The following is a 16,152-nucleotide window of genomic DNA, read 5'->3' as shown; positions in this document are numbered from 1 at the left end:
AGAGCTTTATTTTTTTTTTTTTGGGGGGGGGGGACTATGTCCGATTTTCCGTAATTTAAAACATTAAGAAAAATTGTTTTTCAGGATGATTATATTTTTGTCAAGAGAAAGTTCTATTTCTTTGAAGATCTTAATTAGCATTTTTGGAGTGGGGTAATGTCCATTTAAAGTGCAACCAAACTCACATCTGTTTGGTTTCTTAATAGTGTACTTTCTATTTAAAGGTAACTGCAGAAAACACGCAAAGACAACAATATAGTACTGAATTGTTGGGATATAGCTTAATATTTAGAACTTTTGGCCTGAATGTTTAGTTGGTAGGGACCAAAAACTAGCTGGGATACTATCTAACATGAGACCCTCCTCCACTATATAAAATTCCACACACCCTTATTCCATGCAGTGGCCATTTGGTGGAATTGCCATTTCCTCATTGATCATAACCTGACTGATAATTGCCACTATATGGTGACTTATGGGACACCCTGTACATCTCCCCTGAAGTTTTGAGTGTTATTTGGGCGACAGTGTCTCTCCTGTCTGAGAACCGCCACCCCTTGCCAGCGGTTACAGAGGCAGTTGGAAGTCCAGCACAGCAGCATGAGAGCTGTCACCCACATGCGTTGTAGGGAAAGGAGGATCATCCAGCTATAGCTCCCAAAGGCTGAACCTCAGCGGCAACAGCAGTGCACGCACCACGTTCCCCCTCCTTGGATTTTCTCCCCCTTCTCACACCAAGGCTGAATACCCTATAAGTTCTTGATGAACGGCCCACTGAATTTCAACATCGACAAAAGGGTGAGTGCCCCAGAATGTCTCCCTGCGTTTCTGCCCATTAAGCAGGAGCCCCAAAAGGGCACATCTTTGGATTGATAGGTGAAAGTTCCAGGAGGGCGAGAGGGTTTTGAGAGCTTTCAGCGACGCCAATAGACTCTCAATTCTTGACCACATTGAAGCTGGATTTCGCACTTTGTATAATTTTTCAATCTGTTATATCACTGTCTGTCTTGAGACTTTTCTGTTATGTGTCAAATTTGGAAGATTTTTATTTTATTTTATTTTTTTTTTTACATCCATTTGGTTGCACTTTAATGACATTTGAAAAAAATTCAAAGGAGTTCAAGATCTTTATTCTCATAACAGCAGGAAATTTTATACTATTCTTGAAAAAAATTTCTGCTTCTTGGAATATAGCTTCATCCATCCTCCCATTCACAACAACAAAAAAATTGATAATGGAACCTTATTTTTGACAAATACATTTTCTCCTTCGTAATAATCTGACACTTGAAAAAATGTCATTGAAAAACAACTTTTCCCTTAATGTATTTTAAATAGGTCTTTATTCTCACAAGATTACAACTTTAATAGTTATGCATTTCTTGTTTTCCTTTTAGTGTGAGTTTAATAGTCCTCTGTAACAATGCTCTGGGGCTTCACTGGGCACAGAAAAGAAGGGGGGGGGGCTGCACACAACATAACCCAAAATCAGCTGTAATAAAAAAGAAAATCCTACAACTTTTTATTGAATTAAATATATCTTTCCGACGGCTTGTGTTTCGTTCTTGCTTTTTTCTGACCATCAGATCACCAGCCGTCCTCTAGTATGCACGTAAGGACTACGGGACACATTCAAAGCAGTCAAAGGAGCACAGAAGTATATAGGCAGGCGAGACGTATGGGGAGAACAAAACAGCCGAGGTGGCTATAAATATTCGTCAAGATGGGTAAAAACACACACATAGCTTTACAAAGTTAGCGTAGAGGGCCTGAAAAAGCATGGCCTGAATCATCGGCATCAGTTCCTTTTCCGTTCTGTGACAACGAGTATACAGCTTTAAGTTAACCATAAAAACAATTGGCCTCCATAGGTGTCCAGTTCAATACATCTACAGTACAGGCTTGCACGTCTTGGCTTTTTGTTTTTATTTTTTTTCCTTCCTCCTCCTCCACCGCCATGTGAGCAGGAAGTGAGTGGTGCGCTGACAAAATTTGGACAATCTCTGTACAACGATAAAGATGCACGCCAGTAGTGTGAGGAGTCACTAGCGCCAAACTTTCATGTGTTTTATAAGCAAGATGGGACAAAAGGAGGCAGATACTCATTTTGAATTCACTTACTGGAGGAAGAGAGAACTATGGAAATTAGGATGGATGCAAGACAACACTGTGATGAAAGCAAGGAAAGACTAAGGGAATATATGGAAGGGATGGAGGGAGGAAATGGAAGTTAAGATGATGCAAGGAAGGGAACAGTGATGGAATACCATTAGAAGGAAAGTAGGGCGGCAATAAGGTATGTTAGAAGGAAATATGGACTAAAGGCAGAGAATGAGGAGGGACAATGTGGAATCAAGGAAGATGGGATGCAAAAAGGGAGGAAGGATAGATGTAGGAAACAAGGGAGTTATGAGGAAAGTGACATGAGGGAAGAATGAGGGGAGCGGGGTAGGCTATAGCAAGAAAGACGGGATCTCAGGATGAGAGGATGGTAAAAGGAAGTAAATGGGTGTATGAAAGAGGAAGGATGAATGGCAGAAAAGTATGTTCAAACCAAGGAAGGATAGAAGATAGAATGGATGGATAAAAAGGAAGGATAGGATGCCAGGATATAACCTGTAAATCTAATAAAATGAAAACATTTTGAAATGCATCTACTGACCATTTGGCCCACCCTGCATTAGTATAAACAGCATGTGATACACACACAGACGCACATATGTATCGAATGATGTCATCCTTTTAAAGAATCTACATTGAGAAAGTGAGCAAACATGTAAATGTACAGAGCTCGATTTCACCTACAAAGCTATGTCCGGCTTTTTTTTTTTTTTTGTCTTTTATTACTTATTATATTAGCATTACATTCAGCTCGGGGTGGTGGTGGTGAGGCTGCAGTGCTCAACTACTTTAGGACAGACGAGTGCTTTAAAAAAAAAAAAAAAAAAGGGAAAGCTACACATTCAGGTCGCGTGCAGCTTTTGCTGGCCAAGGCTGCTGCAGCTGTTTGTTTGGATATCTTATTTTTAGTAGCTCGTGTTGTTCTATCGTCTTTTTCTGTGATGACAGGTATGTAAGCGGTTCAGAGCTGTACAGCCAGGAATATTTATATTTATATATATTTATAATCTGGTCACTCACTCCTGGGCGACTGTGAAGCTGTAGAGGAATGACAGGGCCAAGGGGGGGCGGTGAGGGGAATTAGAGGAGAGGGGGGGGATGTTGGATGATATCAGCTTCTTCTGTGGTGCCAGCCTTCGTCTTTCGTGCTTTTTTTCAACTGCAGACACGAATTAAGACAAAATGAGAAAATGAATACGCTGGAATGGAAAATGAGCATCAGTCACTCCAATAGACAGCTTTTTGAATTTGAAAAAATTTTCATCTACATGCGTGGGGTCAAAAATGACTGTCACTACAGTGACCAGCTATTGCAAAAAAATACTTCTATGTAAATGTTGTCAAAGTTGAGCATCAGTTAAAGTGGACAACTAGTTGAAAAAGCAATTCATTCTGAATGCATGTCAAAGCTGTGTCACTTCACTGGGCAGCTATTCAAATTGTTTTGTGCAAAGCTATCGTAAATGAGGCTTAATGCAAAGTCACATACAGTTGAAGCCAGAAGTTTACATACACTGCAACACCAATTTTTGTCTCACTGAAGTCAAATCAGACTAAACCTCTCCCGTTTCAGGTGAGTCAGGATCACCAAAATTATTTAATCTTGGTAAATGCTACAACAATGTGAGAATTTCTTATAGAATTTTGTATTGTTTTCTTTGAGGTCAAAAGTTTACGTACATGAAAAATACGATGTCTTTAAAGAACATGTGGAAGCCCGGATGATGTCATGGCTTTGGAATCTCCTGATAATTAACTCACATATTGTCGGTTAACCTTACGGCACACCAAGGGGATGTATTTAAGGCCAAACCCCAAACACTCTGCTTTCTTGTTTGAAATCATGGGGAAATCAAAAGATATCGTCCAGGAAATCAGAGAAAGAATCGTGGGAATCCACAAGTCTGGCTCACCCTTGGGTGCAATTGACCCCTCCGCGGATATTGCGCAATCCGCGTCACTGACCAATCAGAGACCAGAGATCTGCATAGACCAAAGCCCGTTTTTGCTCCCGCCATTTTCTCTGACAACATTGAATGGTCCAGTATAAGTTTAGTTAGCGTTTTATCGCGTATTTGGGTTATTTAACAAAAAATATGGTTAAGAGGTGTAGTCACTGACTTTGTAATAGTGACGACAGGTATCCTGAAAGGCTAGTTGGTGGAGTTAGATTCGTACCCTTTCCAAAACCGAAGACCCAGTACGAAAAATGCCTTCGATGGGTCAAACTTTGTGGAAGACCGCATCATCAACTAAATCCATCTAATATCAACCGGAACACATGTTTGCACGAAGGTATGCCCTATATTTGATTTTCAATACATGTCTCGTATAAATGAATTCAAAGTTCTTCGCTAGCATAACACTGGTGCGTGTGAACAATTGACACACTTATTCTTTGTTGAGCGATATTTAGCGATGATTGGACTGCACAAACGTATCGATTTCTTGCTGGCTCGCGGCCGAAAGTTAACCAGACTGTGTTTGCACGAAGATATGCCCTAAATTTGATTTTTAATACACGTCTCGTATAAATGAATGAGACGTTCTCCGCTAGCATAACATTGCTACGTGTGAACGATTGACACACTTATTCTTTGTTGAGCAATATTTAGTGATGATCGGACTGCACAAACGTATTGATTTCTTGCTGGCTCGCGGCCAGAAGCTTAACCAGACTGTGTTTGCACGAAGATATGCCCCAAATTTTATTTTTAATACACGTCTCGTATAAATGAATGAGACGTTCTCCGCTAGCATAACATTGCTACGTGTGAATGATTGAATGAAATCAGAAGCATGGCGTCTCTCTCAGTTAAGAATGTATTGTATTTAGAATCTATAATATATCGTTGATTTGAATGAAATCAGAAGCATGGAGTCTGTCTCAGTTCAGAATGTATTGTATTGTATTTGCCATTTTTACTGTTTGTCTTACGTCAGCGCACGTGGCGTGACGTCACTTCAGGAGGCGTGGTTAAGTGCCCTGTACGGAGGGGTCAATTTCCAGATGCTTCACAGTGCCACATTCATCTGTTCAAACAATTACACAGAAGTATAAACATCATGGTAATGTCCAGCCATCACATCGTTCAGAATGGAAGACGCTCCGTTTCCTCGAGATGAACATGTTTTAGTCCGACACGTGCGAATCAACCCCAGAACAAAAGCTCAAGACTTTGTGAAGATGCTAGATGAAGCTGGTAAAAAAGTGTCATCCGCAGTGAAATGAGGCCTGCACTGACATGTACTGGAAGGCCACTAATCGAAAATGAAGCCATTACACCTAAATAAACCAAAAAAAAAAAAAAATCCAAATTACACTTTGCAAAAAGACACCAAGAAAAAGATCGTAACTTCTGGAGACCTATCCCGTGGTCTAATGAAATTATAGTAGAGTTGTTTGGCCATAAGAACCAACATTACATCTGCAAGAAAAAGAGGCAAGTGGCACCTGAGAACACCATACCAACTGTGAAGCATGGAGGTGGCACCATCATGTGGTGGGGCTGTTTTACTGTAGCAGGAACTAGAGCTCTTCATAAAATAGATGGGATCATGAAGAAAGAACCTTATGTGGAGATATTAAGGCAACATCTCAAGACATCAGCCAGGAAGCCAAAACTTGGGCGCATATGGGTCTTCCAAATGGACAATGACCCTAAGCATACTCCCAAAATGGTTCAAATGTTTCTTGTGGATAATGGAGTCAATGTCTTGGAATGGCCATCACAAAGCCCTGTTGTGAATCCCATCGAAAATTTGCGGGTAGATCTGAAAAGTAGTTTACAAGGAAGGCAACTGGAAAAACAGAAGCTTGGATGACCCAAAATGTTTGACCAAAGTCATGCAGTTTAAAGGAAACGTTACTCGAGACTAAGGATATGTTTGTGGCATTTAACACAATTAAATAGTTTTGCTGATCCTGACTGACCTGAAACAGGAGCAGTTTAGTCTGATTTTAAATCAGTGAAACAAAAAAATGAAGTTTTTTTTTTTTTTTTTTTTGCAGTGGATGTAAATTTCTGGCTTCACTCTAAGTCACAACAATGTACAAGTTGTTCAGAAAACCCGTTTTCTCCAATACCTATGATGTCAATCAAAGTTATCCATCAGTCACTACAGTTAAAACTGTAAAGCTAAAGCATTTACATCAGTGTTGTCAAAGTTGCACATTAGTGTCTAAAACGCACTGCTACTGAAAAGCTCCCCCCCGCCCCATATATGCACAAATCCTGTCAAATGTGTACACGACTCATAAGAGTGGTGTAAACAGTACTGCTTTTTGTGAATAGCTGTCTACTGTAGTGACTGATCCATAACTTTAGAATGTAAAGCTGGACGTACTTTTTGTCAGTCTTGGCGGAACCGCCACCTCTGATTGACACTGTCTGGCTGTTCTGGTAGAAACCTCCTCCACTGCGGTTGATGTTGGGGTGCGTGGGAGATGCCACAGGCTGCTGCCCAGGCCGGATGGGCTTAGCTATGGCAGTTGAACAAGAAGATTGTTAAACTTTTAGTTTGCGCCAAGTGGTAAAACTTAAGCAAATTGTTCAGGAATGATTAAGACTCAGGTCAAATAAAATCAATTAAACTAAAATTACATTACTTCAGTAAAAAAAAAAAAAAAAAAGACTAATAAGTAATTTTAAATTATAATTATTTAAAATACTTGTTGCATTTCTTTGGGGTTTTAGTATTACTTACTCTGAACTTTTTTTTTTTTAATAAGTCAGACTGCACTGTAATGGAATTTTTGCAGTACAGGCCTTAGGTTTCCAGTTTGAAGGGCATTTTTAATTAAATTAAATTCCTTTTCTTTCTGTGCTTTTGGTAAGTGTCCATTTTAAAATCCCATGTTTAATATACAATTTTATTTAAGTTTGGGCAAAGTCTATTTTAAAGTTAAACACTATTTTTAATCATATCTAAACCAATTTTAAATTTTTTGGGGCTTGTTTTGGGAGCAAAAATCTTTAAATAAAAGCTAATTTTAATTGTACTCATTTTAATATTTAATCAACCGCTGCATATCCGCGGTTTGGGCATTCCCCAATTTTTGTCTTTTTTGTGTTTTTTTTGTGGGGCTCCTTTTATTTGTCGCTGAAACTCCCTTTGCGGTATTTTTCCCCAATGCACTGTTTATTAAACTTTACCCCGATCTGACTGGTATCAGCGAAAAATTTGTATTTTATGATGATCGGCTCTGAAGACAATTACCTTGCGTCGCATCATATATAGTTTATTTGAAGACAAAATTTACTTCACTTTTAGCCATGTTGCGTCTTTTGACATTGTACTGTAAATTTTTGTCAACAAAAGTATCACCAAAGCTTATTTTTAATTTATAGTTTTTAAACTTTTTTTTTTTCTAAAGCTCTGATGCCATCGAAATATTTTTTCCCAGTTTTATGGAATAACATAGCTCACAACGAGTCTGACATGGTTTAAGTTTGACATATAAAGTTTGTCGATTTTATGGGAGCGCCTTGGAAAACCAAATAGATTCCTAAAAGCGTCTATTTTAACTTGGCAACATTGTGATGTGGATTTGCATGTGGACTTGTATGTGGACGTTGGCCATCAAACTTGAAGTCGCATGTCACTGCGTAGCAAAGCCAATTTACATCCAGATAATGCTGTATCGCTCACAACTAGACTTTACTCCAATGTGAGAGATGAGATCAGTATCAGCCGATCATGAGCATTTTATGATGATCGGTTTTATTGTCATAATTCTCCAATCCGTCTCCACAAAAGTCTTTTACTGCGCTTACTGACAAGTGTCCAGTATATTTGAATACATAAGGTTTCTTTTAGCACTCTTAAATAATAAATAATAGATGACCAATAAAGTTGTTAAAAACTTAAAATAATTGCCGGCTGCAGAGGGAAACGAACCGGCTGGGACACACAATACGGCAATTATCTTACAAGACAAATTTGTCCTTTCACGAGTGTACTCTGTCAGCCCCCCCCCTTTTGTCCCATTCGGGGTCGCTAGACATCCTCAGGACTCTTCTACCAACATACTCACTCTCTCGCCTCTGGACAAAGACACAATGTAGCCCCTTCTAACCTTGTCTGCAGCCTTCAACTAGCACCCTCAAGGCAAATGCATCCATGGCTACTGCACTAAAATTTTGGATTCCATTACCACCACATCCTGTTTTTTTTTTTTTTTTTTTCTCAACATCATTGGGCTTTGACTCAAATGTGACTCATTAATGTAGGGGGGGGATGTTGGTGGCCACCGGTTCTGATGGACGGGAGGATGTTCAGGTAAGGTTTGCTTGAGGTATCTTCACCTACATTTCATACGATACAGTTTGCAACCAGACGACGCCCTGTAGCTCCGTGGCTAGAGCATTGGTTTGGTAAACCAGGGGTTATGGGTTTGTATCCCACCAGGGTCTCCACTCCCTGAGGAGGGTTGCGTCAGGAAGGACATCCGGCGTAAAAATTGTGCCAGACAAATATGTGCGCTCATCTGAGATGACGCGCTGTGGCGACCCCAAAAGGGACAAGCCGAAATAAACTTTTTACAGCTTGCAACCAGGCAACTAAACATTACGTAGCCTAGCAAGCTCGTGTTAACGCTTGTGGTTGTGTGTAAACATGCTGCCGTTCTGTTGATGATATTGTCCAGAGCACCAAATCCCCACCTTTTTGTAACCAGGGCAAATACTTCACAGTTGAAAAATGTCACGGAACACCAACAAACAAATGTGTCACAGAAAATAGATACATTAATTGTTATATGTACTTACTGCCATGCTTATAGAAGACCATTACTTTGTTCTTTGTATCACTTTGACTCAATGACATTAATACATGAACAAAGATACATTATTCATTGTAAATATATATTTTTTGCGCAATTAAGTACAGAGTAAATGAACAGGTCAATTAAATGCTCATTGCTCCATCTTGTGGTCAGATCGGTGATCGATTGTTTTTTTTTTTTTTAAAACTCGCTGATTGATCCAAAAATCCCAATCATGTAAATCCTACTCACAATGTCCTCCAACCATGGCAGATCACAACTATAGGGCAACCAGCACTCCTGCTCTTAAAGCAGTGTGTCTGGAGAATGGTGAAAGAGGATCTTGGCATGCCTGTACTATTACTAAGTACTATTTGTTTTCAGCAGTCGGTGATAGAAGAAACGAAAACAATGTTCAGTCTGTACTCTACTGCCATTGTCATATGGCATATTGGAATGAAGGTAAACAATGGTCCAATCAGTACAAAGCTTATTTGCATATTGAATAGTGATAGATAATAAGGCCAACTCATCTCTCGAGCGTAAACTAGAATATCTTGAAAAATGGGATCCTGGGCATTTCCAACCTTAATAATCTCGTAAACCCTATAAAAGGTACCGATTATTTAAAAAGGAAAAAAAATGTCATTGGACCTTCGCAATCTTTTCATTGTACTAATTTAGTTTTGGGGGCTTCTTCTGCCAATTTAAGTTTTAAATCTAAAGAAATTATTTTTGGGGGGCTTTCCTGCAGTAAAGAAAAATGCACTTTGGACACTTACCTATCTGGGCCGAGTGCCCCCGCCTGGCCATATTCTTGGCCCTTACGGCCTCCTTGATGCGGTCCACCTCCTGTTGGTAGCGCTTGCGGTCACGTGCAGCGTTCTCTTTGGCTTCCTTTAGTGCAGACTCAAGGGCCTTGACCCGCTCAGCCGTAGCACGAAGGCGCTTCTCCAGTTTTGGAAGCTCACACCGAAGGTCTGCATTGTCACGTACCAGCTAAAAGGAAAAACAACTTTTGATTTTTTCAGAGTGGACAGCTAACAAATTTTTTCGACCGCCTACCTGTTTGTGAACCTTGGTGAGCTGCTCAAGATTGTTTTCAAGAAAGGATATTTTCTGCTTCTGGGCCGCACTGCCCCCAGTGTCATCAGAGTCCATCTCGGCACTCTGCACACAAATTTAAGAAAAATCTGAAGCAGCTCTGATGGTCAAGCATGTAACAACACACAAGGAACTTGTCTCCGGCAGTCAGTGCTGCCATGGTACAAAATTCAGAACAACAAAGAACAACCAAACCAACAAGAAAAATTGACATTCAATTAAGAACAATAGAGACTCAATTAATAGGAACTATTCCTTATAAGAGTCACAGTTGTGCAAAGATGAAGTGTGCATCAACCCCCCCATCATGTTAAGCTTATACAGAGTGTCCTTACCCATTCCTGGTTCATCGTTATAGACCAGTGCAATAACAATTATGCAAATGGAGGGAAATGCCAGCATTTAGCAATAACATAAAAGCATAGTGTTGAAACTCATTAATTCATTCTCCAGTTGCGGCATTTAAGCAAATTGGCTTTCATTTCGTATTTTTTGGAATCCCTTCTATCAGATATCCCACTTTTATCCACATAGTATTTGCTTCACCTTTTTCACACGTGTGGCCAAATCTTGGACAAAGAGTTTCCTCAGGTTGTGCAGTGTCTGCAGTTCTTTTGCCTTGAAGAAAAATAAAACAGATAAAACAAGGTAGAATAGATTCCTTTTCAAAAAAAGAAAAAAAAGAGAGAGGGAGGGAGACTGGCTATGAATAATAACTCACCACTGTCTCCTCCAGACCCTTTAGGTCCTGCCTGGCCTGCTCCCGCCTGTCCTGCATCACCCTGGTTGGAGAGAGGACATCACAGTGTTCATGTTTTTCCTTGACGTTTGTTCAAAGCTAGCTATAAAAATGTGTAACATGATGGGATGAATATTAGGGTTCCCCACACAGAACGAGTACTGAGCCTGTATTAAAATGCTCTGAGGCTAGATTATTAAACACCTGAGTACCAATGAACTCCACCCTTCACAGTGCTGAAGAAATGGGGGGGGAAAAAACAAAAACACACGTGAGCTCATGCAGCTTGCGGCTCTTATCCTGGTCGGTGGACTTGAGTTTCTCATGCTCCACTCGCAGCCTCTCTTGCTCCAGCATGATCTTCTGGTTCAAACTGGAAAATGTGACATTAATAAATACCACATCTCATAAAGGAGGGAAGTGAAGGTGCCAGGTGCCTTACTCCTGCAGCTCAGTGATGAGTTGCTTTTTGTTGTCCAGCTCATCCCTCAGGCTGCTGATCTGTTTCTGGTGAGCCTCGCGGTGAGAGTGGATCTGCTTCTCCACAGCTTCCTGTGACACAAAATATGTCACTTTTTAGGGAATAATTGGGGAGAATGAAGGTGATTGACAAGAGCTGAGCAATGTACCTTGACTTCGTTGGCAGTCTGGATCTCATTCTCCTTCTCCATGGCATGGACTTTCTCTGCAAAACAGAAGTGGGGGACATGTCACCATGACAGAAAACTGTCAAGTTTGCATCAACCTACACTGAGGTGACATTATTAATTATTTTTAATTATATTTTGTTCCTTTTTGCATTGACCTGGATCTATTTTATTCTGAGATCCAGTCATAAAACAGGAATGGCAGTCTTATAAAGCTAAGAATAAATTCCATCAATCTGTAGTCCAAACACAGTACCTCAGTTGACAAATAGAGAATAAAAACAGACAAGCATGCATCCATGCAGATATATATAATATGAAATTGGGTTTGGATGTGACTGCGAACCTGTCAAATTGTTTTTGTTTTTTTCCTTTCACCCCAGTCTGTGACAACCCAATACCTTCTAATTGCCAGTAACGTTGGCTAAATGGTCCTTTTTTTTGGTCCTTTATCTCGAATTGGTAGAAACATGGATTCAAGTTTTTTTTAAAAAAATAACTCTACTTTAGATCCAAAGGAATAGAAATGGAGTTTCTCTCTCTCCCCATTAACAAACAGCTAACAAAGACATTGAACACAAAATAAGTATCCACAAAAGACAAAATATATAAAATTAGAAAGCTACACACAAAAGCCAGTCATTTTGTACTATATACACCTTTTGATGTAGAGTTGAGAGCCATGTATTAGCAATTAACAATTATAATTTTTTAATGATATATAAATGGGGGCGGCATGGTGGACGACTGGTCAGCAAATCTATCAAACAGTTCTTAGAACTGGGATTCAAATACCGGCTCTACCTGTGTGAAGTTTGTATGGTCTCCCTATGCCTGCATTGGTTTTCTCCAGGTACTCCGGTTTCCTCTCACATCCCCAAAACATACGTGGTAAGGTGAATGAAGACTCTAACTTGCCTGTCAGAGTGAATCTGAGTGTGAATGGTTGTTTGTTCATGTGTGCCCTGGCTGGCGAGCACTTCAAGGTTTACCGCTTATCCTCACTATGGTGGTGGGTGTGCTGGAGCCTAACCCAGGTATCTTCTGTTAAGAAGGGAGGATACACCCTGAACCGGTCGCCAGTGTGTGTGAGGGAAAAATTTTAAAAAAGAGATGATCACACTAGAAGCTTATTCTTTTGGAATGGTTACAAGTGTCCCCCACCCCCAAATCGCAGCCTTTGCAATTTGAAAATTGCATTGCACTACACAGCAATGTCAGTTTCAATTCAATCAGTTCAACCCTAGTGTGGAGTGTTGTGACATACCCTGTGCGCTAAGTTTGACCAGCTCTTCGTTGAGAGAGTCCACATTCTCCTCTAGCTGCCTTTTCTTGTGCTCCACATTTTGAAGGTACTCTGTCAGGGACTTGATCTTGGCCTCGTGCTGGAAATTGGGGGAGAAAAAAAATAAACATGATATTTAAATTTTTTTTAATGTGAAATGGCAGAGTCGGGAACACACCTGTGAGATGCGCAGCTGGCACGCGGCAAGTTCCTTCTCGTTCTCATCAATCTTCTTGTTACTTTCTGACTGGGTGCCCTCAAGCTGTTTGCACCGCTTCACCATGCTCTTGACCTCCGACTTCATCTTGCTGATGTACAGACGAGCCACCGTGAAATCCTCGTCGATCAGGCCACTGCCCCCGTCATGCTGCTACAAACAGACGAAATATGATGAGGTGGTGTGACTGGGAAGAACCAAAAAATTCTAAATTGTTGTCTCTTGCTACTCCTTCACCTTCATGTCGTTGCTGCCCACGGCAATGCCAATCTCGGACAAGTCTTTGAGAAGTGACGACATCATCTCTGTAACCCTCTTTTTCTGGTGGTTGGACATCTCCTTCAGCTTCTGGAGCTCAGAGTCCACAGATGACAGCAGAGACTGCAGAAAACATGACGGACATTTAATTCCAAGGGTCCTCAGTTTAAATGAAATATTTTTCGTAAACTGACTTTTGTTTCCATACAAATGTTTGTGTAACTGCAGGACCTTCAGTGCAATCAAAACACAACTTACACAAGGTGTTTGGTTACCTGCCAATTTCTAAAACATGTTCTGCCTATAAAAGATAACCCCCAATTTCTGTGAGCGAGCCCCTTTCAATTCATGTCCCACTATTATGTATACATTCAATAAATAAATCCCACCACACTAAATTTTCTGTCCATGTGTTCTCAACTAGGAAAAGCCAAGATCCATAAACTCCAGAGAGGAAGTTGAGTATTTGAACACCTGGGATTTGGAAAGTTCTCCCATTTTGAAATTATGTAGCGGTCTGAAATTTTCATCTTAGGTCCATCTCCATTGTGAGAGACAATCTTTAAAAAAAAAAAAATCCGGAAATCACATATGTTTATTTGTAAATGCTGCAAAAAGTGTTTGAACACCTGCCAATCAGCAAAAATGTTGCCACCTGTTTGAGATCGTTAGCCACATAAAGAAACCTGTCCACCCCACACAATTGTCAGCCTTCAACTACTAGCATGGCTAAGACCAAAGAGCTGTCCAAAGGATGGGGGTCATCCAGAGTTTGCGTCCATTTGGATTTTCTTCTGCGCCCCCCGCCCCCCCAAAAAACCCACTGCGTTACTTGAAGGCAGTATGCTCCTCTTTGTGTACATTCTTCAGATCAAATTTGTTGTGTTGAAGCATTTAGATGAAGTTCCCCATGATTTCCTTCAGTTGTGCAAAGACTATAAATAACTTACGTGTTGTCTGTGAAACTGCAAAATAGTCCCACTTTGACGATGTATTCGGTGTCACCGAAAAGATCAAAAAAACTTTATTGGCCAGCAGATAGTTACAGTACTATGCTACAAGACACATGACAAGGCTAAAAATAAACTAGCTTTGGGACTCATATGCTAAAAAGACACAGTTAAATGTCTTGTGTGGAGGCGATTGATTGATGGGATCGGAAAAGCCAATCAGTATAAAATGCTAATTATCAGCCAATACCGATCAGATTGCCTTTAATCTAAATGTTTGCAAGGAAGGAAATGGTGTAAATGTGGTATGATTCTTGATCACTGAACTATTTTGACAAAAGCATGCACATACATTAACTGTGAAAAAAATGCATCATAGGTTTGAAGATAAAAGTTAAAATTCAGGTTTTCAGATATGCCATCCTCACCGATTTCTGGCAGAGCTCCTCACTGATGACCTCAAACTCCTTGGTCTTGTCCTCCACCTCCTGGCTCTTCTGATCGTAGTTGACTGCCAACTCCTCGAGAGCCTGAAGTACCTCCTTCACCTCCTCCTTGGAGGCTTCATTCTCAGCTTGCAGGCGGTTGAGCTCTGCTTGGAGGTTCTCGTGGTCGCGGCGTGACGATACCAGCAGCTGCCCAGAGAAAAAAGTTAATTTTAACAAAAAAAAAAAAAAGAAGGAGAGACATTTCTTTCTGGTCTCCAGGGCTCACCTCTTCCTGGTCCAACATCTGCTGTTTTAGCTTCTCGGCCAGCTGGCTCTGCTGGTTGATCTCTTCATCCTGAACGGAAGCAGAATTGCAATCACATTAGCATTTTTGGCCCGACATCACTCTTCTGCAGTCAAAGAAGACGACAGCTGAGAAATTAATATTCCAGAAAATCATTTGAAACAAAGGCAGCTAAACAAAAGAGGGTACCGCCCCACCATTGACCCATTACTGTCAATGAAGGAAAAAAAAAATTGAATGATAATATGACTACTGTACAGCTATCAAATATTTTGAATATCTGATTTTTTTTTTCCTTAGAGCAATAAATACACAAAATGTGCTATTTCATTTGAGAGTATTTTTTCTTTATAAGATAGTTTCACTTCAATAAAAATTGAGCAGCAAAATTTATTTTATTGTTCAGAAATATTTTCAGCAAAGCAATTTGAAACAAATGAAAATAGAAAACATTTCGACTGAACATTTCTTAGAAGCTAGCATTTTAGCATGTGACATACAAGTACAGTTTATTTAGACAAGCAGAATAAACTAATACCTCGAGAGAAAATTACTCAATATTTTTTGTACTCTCAACCCTTGAAGAAATTGAGTACTTTTGGAGCCCTCTATTTGTATCTATTTTTAATTGGCGAAGATAAATGGTGTGGTGAGACACCGACTACCGGAGACAAATTCCTTGTGTGTTGTTACACACTTGGCCAATAAAGCGGATTTTGGTCGAGTTAAGAAACGACATCCGCTGGACCCTCTTCCTTCTCTGCTGGGATCGAGAAGCCAAGTGAGCCTCCTTTCAGATAACAGTCCTGTTATCTGCGGCTCCTTATCATACCAGTTCTAGCCTGTTCTCAGACTATTTTATCAGTATGTCTGCGGTGGATATGCTTGTATGCATGCGTTCATAATATGGTGGAATCAGTTTTAGAAAACAAAAGCTATAGTGTGTGTCCTGTAAATAGTATCATGAAATATATAAGGTAATGAGTAAAGTTGTTCCGTTCATTTCTGTCTGACTTTGTGATATATTTTTGGTCTGAGGCAAACAAATCTGTTCCCATTGATTCTTGTTAAAACATGCACAGTAGCGCTAATGTGCGGTGCTTCATTCAAGCGCCCCTCAGTTGAAGTCTGAGAAGCTGTTGTATGCATCTACGTGCAAAAAGGTTACTTGTTTAGAATAACATGGGTCAGTAGGTCAGAGGTACGTGGTCTCAGCAAAAGTAGGCACACAAAATCTGCTGGGATGTTGACAGTGGTGTGGATACTGAAAGGCTGTTCTGAGACATTAAATCAACATGCTTTATTAATATGCTAAAGGTGTTCCTTTCTTTAT

General features: G+C 40.2%; 1 protein-coding gene across 2 annotated transcripts in view; it reads right to left on the bottom strand.

Annotated features, from left to right (window-relative positions):
• Nucleotides 1-1,324: 1,324 nt before the first annotated feature.
• Nucleotides 1,325-16,152, bottom strand: part of LOC133511223 (kinesin-1 heavy chain) — a 49,060-nt gene continuing 34,232 nt past the window's right edge. The window contains exons 13-26 of one of the 2 annotated variants that reach the window (XM_061839949.1): nucleotides 14,802-14,870; nucleotides 14,516-14,722; nucleotides 13,117-13,260; nucleotides 12,841-13,029; nucleotides 12,645-12,762; nucleotides 11,360-11,415; nucleotides 11,173-11,282; nucleotides 11,002-11,103; nucleotides 10,713-10,773; nucleotides 10,538-10,609; nucleotides 9,953-10,057; nucleotides 9,670-9,886; nucleotides 6,469-6,604; nucleotides 1,325-3,280 (exon numbers count right to left, since the gene is read on the bottom strand). In XM_061839949.1, the coding sequence (XP_061695933.1) occupies nucleotides 3,277-3,280; nucleotides 6,469-6,604; nucleotides 9,670-9,886; nucleotides 9,953-10,057; nucleotides 10,538-10,609; nucleotides 10,713-10,773; nucleotides 11,002-11,103; nucleotides 11,173-11,282; nucleotides 11,360-11,415; nucleotides 12,645-12,762; nucleotides 12,841-13,029; nucleotides 13,117-13,260; nucleotides 14,516-14,722; nucleotides 14,802-14,870 (1,590 nt within the window). In that variant the 3' untranslated portion in view covers nucleotides 1,325-3,276. Of the gene's footprint in view, nucleotides 3,281-6,468; nucleotides 6,605-9,669; nucleotides 9,887-9,952; nucleotides 10,058-10,537; nucleotides 10,610-10,712; nucleotides 10,774-11,001; nucleotides 11,104-11,172; nucleotides 11,283-11,359; nucleotides 11,416-12,644; nucleotides 12,763-12,840; nucleotides 13,033-13,116; nucleotides 13,261-14,515; nucleotides 14,723-14,801; nucleotides 14,871-16,152 lie in introns of both variants that reach the window. The other variant, XM_061839948.1, reaches the window with a different exon arrangement.

Source organism: Syngnathoides biaculeatus, chromosome 13 (genome assembly GCF_019802595.1).
Source record: "Syngnathoides biaculeatus isolate LvHL_M chromosome 13, ASM1980259v1, whole genome shotgun sequence".
NCBI lineage: Eukaryota > Metazoa > Chordata > Actinopteri > Syngnathiformes > Syngnathidae > Syngnathoides > Syngnathoides biaculeatus.
This window is presented reverse-complemented; position numbering and strand designations above follow the sequence as displayed.